Source organism: Trachypithecus francoisi, unplaced genomic scaffold, assembly GCF_009764315.1.
Source record: "Trachypithecus francoisi isolate TF-2019V2 unplaced genomic scaffold, Tfra_2.0 Lachesis_group12, whole genome shotgun sequence".
Classification (NCBI taxonomy): domain Eukaryota; kingdom Metazoa; phylum Chordata; class Mammalia; order Primates; family Cercopithecidae; genus Trachypithecus; species Trachypithecus francoisi.
In genome coordinates, this window is record NW_022681457.1 from 116,270,582 (window position 1) to 116,275,402 (window position 4,821).

A 4,821-nucleotide genomic window follows, 5' to 3' on the forward strand; every position below is an offset into this window, starting at 1 on the left:
CATCCATCCACCCATCCATCTACCCACCCACCCATCCGTCCATCCATCCACCCATCCATCCACCCACTCATCCATCCATCCACTCACCTACCCACCCATCCATCCATGTATTATCAACCCACCCACCCACCCACCCATCCATGCATGTACCTATCGACCCACCCATCCATCCATCCACCCGCCCACTCATCCATCCATCCATCCATCCATCCATCCATCCATCCACCCATTCACCCACCCATCCACTCATCCACCCATCCAGTCACCCACCTATCCATGTATCCATCCACCCACCAACCCATCCATCCATCCATCCATCCACCCATTCATCTACCACCCACTCTTCCACCCACTCACCCAGCCATCCATTCATCCATCTTTCCACTCAGTCATCTACCCATCCATCCTTCCACACATCCTCTCTTCTATTCATCTATTCATCTGTCTATCCAAAAACCATCCACACATCCACCTACCTATTCTTCCACCCACTCCTCTATCCATCCTTCCATTCACCCATCTACCTATCCCCCCTTCCAAACATTTACTCATCCACCCACCTACCCAGCCTCCAATTCAGCTGAGTATTGAGTACCAAGACACTGAGGTGATAGAGATAAAAGAAAGACACAGTTCTTGTCCTTGAGTTAGGTGAAAAGGTGGAGGAAAGGGCCTTCCGGGGTGGTGGAATCATTGGGTAAAAGAGAGATATGAGTAACAGTTGGGCCCAGTGGGGGTGGGGTGAGAGATGAAGCCCTCAGAAAGGTCTTAGCTAATCATGGAGGGCCTTGAAGCCTTGCTAAGAGATGGATTTTATTCCAAGGTGACAGGGAGTGACATAGCAGAGACAGAGTCTCCTGTCACTTCTATAAATTACTTATCCTGTGGCCTTGGAAAATACCACACTTTCCTGTAGGAAGAGAACAGATGAACCTAAGAACTATGTAGACAAGTAATACTTCATTCGAAATAGAATTCATTTATAAGGAGTAAATCAAGATTAACATTTAAAAAGCTAATCTTATTTATGTTCCTCACTGGCCTAGCTCAAGCACTTCTGCATGTTAAAACCTGCTGGTTGGCAGGTCTTCCTTCCAAAAACCCAAGTAGCAGTTAGCATCCCCTGGAGCTTCATTCATCAAAGCACAGAAATAGAGTGCCAGTTCCAACACTGTGTAAGACCATCTCCTTCAGAGTCGGAGGTGAGACCCAGCACAGGTGAGGTGGACAGTTGGATCGGACTCTGCCCGAAGCTCACAGACCCACGTATGCCCTCAGTGGCCAACTCCCTTTCCATCCCTCTGCCGAGCGTCTTCCCACCTTCAGGCACACAGACATAACTCCTGCTCTTTCTGATCAGCATTTTAACCATAATGTGAACTTAAGTGCATCAGAAACCTTCCCTTTAAATTTGGAATGAAGAACTGTGGCCCAATGTGGAAAAATTTCAGCTTTAAACAGCATATGGCAGAAGTGTGTGTGTGTGTGTGTGTGGTGTGTGTGTATGTGTGTGTGTGTATACAGAGAGAGACAGAGAGAGAGAGAGAGAGAGAAACAGAGAGAGAGATAGTCTCCCTCTATCTAGCCCAGGCTGGAGTACAGTCATCATGGCTCAGTGCAGCCTCAACCTCCCTGGGCACAGGTGATCCTCTCACGTCAGCCTCCCAAATAGCTGGAACTACAGGTGCACACCACCACACCAGGCTAATTCTTGTATTTTTTTTTTGTAGAGACGGGGTTTCGCCATGTTGCCCAGGCTGGCCCCAAACTCCTGGGCTCAAGCAATCCACCTGCCTTGGCTTCCCAAAGTGTTGGAATTACAGGCATGAGCCACCATGCCCAGCCCCTGAAGTGTCTTTTTGAAAAGAGGAGCCTCTTCGACCTTATTTAAAGTGGACTATGTAGATGGCCCACTTCTCTACCTGCAAGAGGACAACTCTACTGCCACCTCCACCACACCCCACTGCAGCCTGTCCCAGCAGAAGGGAGAGCCTCACACACTCAATGAACTTCTCTCTAGCATCGGAACCAGAATTAAACCTAGTTAATCCTGGCTGGGAAAGTCTTTACTAAGGATTCATCTTCAAATCTGGGGATCAGCATTACCACTTTTATTAAAACTACATTTAGTAAAAGCTGTTCACAAATGTTTATTCTAAGAAGAATTTTAGAAATTCATTTTTGAGGCCAAGCACGGTGGCTCATGCCTGTAATGCCAGTACTTTGGAAGGCCAATGTGGGCAGATCACCTGAGCTCGGGAGTTCAAGACCAGCCTGGCCAACATGGAGAAACCCCGTCTCTACTAAAAATACAAAAAATTAGCCGGGCGTGGTGGTGGGTGCCTGTAATCCCAGCTACTCCGGAGGCTGAGGCAAAAGAATTGCTTGAACTCAGGAGGTGAAGGTTGTAGTAAGCCGAGATTGCGCCACTGCACTCCAGTCTGGGCAACAGAGTGAGAATCTGTCTCAAAAAAAAAAAATCATTTTTTAATGTTTCCATAAAAATGGGTGAAAGCGGAAATTAAGATCATAAAATCTGATTTTAATACACAAATGCAAACATTCACCAGACCATCTTTACTGCACCGTATGACCATTTACTCCGTCAAAAGGAATGCACTCATTTCCCTGGACCCCTCAAAGGTTATACAGGGGGCCTACTGTGCTTCCAGAGTACAGAGGATGTTTAAAGTAACAGATCCCTCAAACTGTGTTGTGGGAAGTTTAAGCGGCAAATGAATAATAAAAGTAATCAGTGTCCATGTAGTTTGAATGCTTGCAACGCTCCTACTAAGAGCCAAAACCATTTCCTCATTTCTTTCTTCTTTTTTTTTTTTTTTTTTGAGACGGAGTCTCGCTCTGTCGCCCAGGCTGGAGTGCAGTGGCCGGATTTCAGCTCACTGCAAGCTCCGCATCCCGGGTTCACGCCATTCTCCTGCCTCAGCCTCCCGAGTAGCTGGGACTACAGGCGCCTGCCATCTCGCCCGGCTAGTTTTTTTGTATTTTTTAGTAGAGACGGGGTTTCACTGTTTTAGCCAGGATGGTCTCGATCTCCTGACCTCGTGATCCGCCCGTCTCGGCCTCCCAAAGTGCTGGGATTACAGGCTTGAGCCACCGCGCCCGGCCCATTTCCTCATTTCTTTCTTCTCTTTATGAAAATGAGTTCCCGCCACGGGGTTGCCTTGGGCCACCTCCCTTCCTCAGGCTTATTGACTTATTTATTTATTTGATACGGAGTCTCACTCTATCACCCAGGCTACAGAGCAGTGGTGTGATCTCGGCTCACTGCAAACTCCACCTCCTGGGTTCAAGCAATTCTCCTGCCTCAACCTCCCAAGTAGCTGGGATTACAGGCGTGCGCCATCACGCTCGGCTAGTTTTGTTTTTTTTAGTAGAGATGGGGTTTCCCCATGTTGGCCAGGCTGGTCTAGAACCCCTGACCTCAGGTGATCCACCCGCCTCGGCCTTCCAAAGTGCTGGGATTACAGGCATGAGCCGCGGCGCCCAGCCCCTCATGCTTCTTTCTACCCATTCTCAAAATTCTTCAGTGAGGTCCTCCCGGACCAGGAAGGGGCTCTGCGGACTCGGGAGGGTGCACTTAATAGGCTAGTTAATGAATCGCAGCCGTTTCCCACTTTGCATCTCCGGCAGCTTGACCCCTACTCCAGGGCCAACTTTTCCCAGAAGCCCAGACCAGGTGCAGCCTGAAAGTGGCTTTCCTCCGCCCCTGACTCTGCTTCCCTATAAGAGCTGAAAACCATGCAAGGCTGTCACTCTAGAAATAATTGGAGAAGTTGCTCATTGTCGAGGGCAGAAGGAGCTGAACGGCTTCCATCTCCGAGCGTTCCCCTTGGTGCTGACTCGTTCGGGAAAGGGGAGTCCTCGGTGCCCTCGCTAAGTAACCCTGGGATGCTGAGGGGCGTTGCCAGGCCCCTGGTCAACAAGAGGGCTCAGCCCCAGGCAAGACGTGAGCCGGGAGCAGATGACACCTGCCCAGGTTACCAGGGACCAGGCCTCCGGCTCGAGGAGCGCATCAGGAGCTGGGGCCAAGGCCGGGGTTCCGTCCCCTTGCCAGCAAGGATGAGAGCCCCTGCCATCTGGCCGGCACTTTCCCCCGGACCCGAGGCTCCTGCCCTCGGAGGGGCGAGACGGAGGAGCTCCGTGGACTCTGCAATTCATGAGACTTCCACGAGGAACAAAGGTCTCGGTGCCGGCCTCGGGTCCCGATCTCGGCGCCCTGACTACCCCGGGGCCCAGGGCGCGACGCTCCGGCAGGCACCGAGCCAGAGAGCGGGCGGAGGGCGCGGAGGAGACGGTGGTACCTGTGGGTGGAGACGGCAGGCATCCCTGTCCCCGCTGGGCTGCTGCCTGCCCGGCCGCGGTCCCGGCTGCTGCAGCATCACCCGGGGCGGGGCGCTGACGTCATGGCCGCAGCCTCTGCATCCGCGCGGGGTTCGGAGCCTTAAAGCGGCGCCGCGCCTGGGGCCCCGCGGACGGGAGGGGAGCCCGGCGTCCTCCTGGGCCCTTCGCGCGGGAGGCCCATCCCGGTGTTTCGCGCACGACGGCGCGCTCTCCAAGATCTGCCAGCATCCCAGAGGAAAACTTCCCCTCGGCTTCACAGTTCTCACCATTTGCTTCTGATTTTAAAAGAAATGAATACATTTTCGTGTCTTCATGTATAAATAGATGCCTATGTGTTCGCTGATACATGAATGCCGCAGTGCGTGTGCCAAGCCTGTGCCCATGTGCTCAGTCGGGGAGCCGGGCCTGCTGGAGGCCTCGCGACTCTGGGCCCGGAGCTGTCCAAGGCACTGGGGATGC

The 4,821-nt window shown here is 52.4% G+C and overlaps 1 protein-coding gene across 1 annotated transcript in view; it reads right to left on the reverse strand.

Annotated features, from left to right (window-relative positions):
- SLC45A1 (solute carrier family 45 member 1) overlaps positions 1-4,415 on the reverse strand; it is a 28,258-nt gene extending 23,843 nt beyond the window's left edge. The window contains exon 1 of the mRNA XM_033228505.1: positions 4,323-4,415. Within this exon, the coding sequence (XP_033084396.1) occupies positions 4,323-4,400 (78 nt within the window). The 5' untranslated portion in view covers positions 4,401-4,415. The remainder of the gene's footprint in view (positions 1-4,322) is intronic.
- Positions 4,416-4,821: the final 406 nt, after the last annotated feature.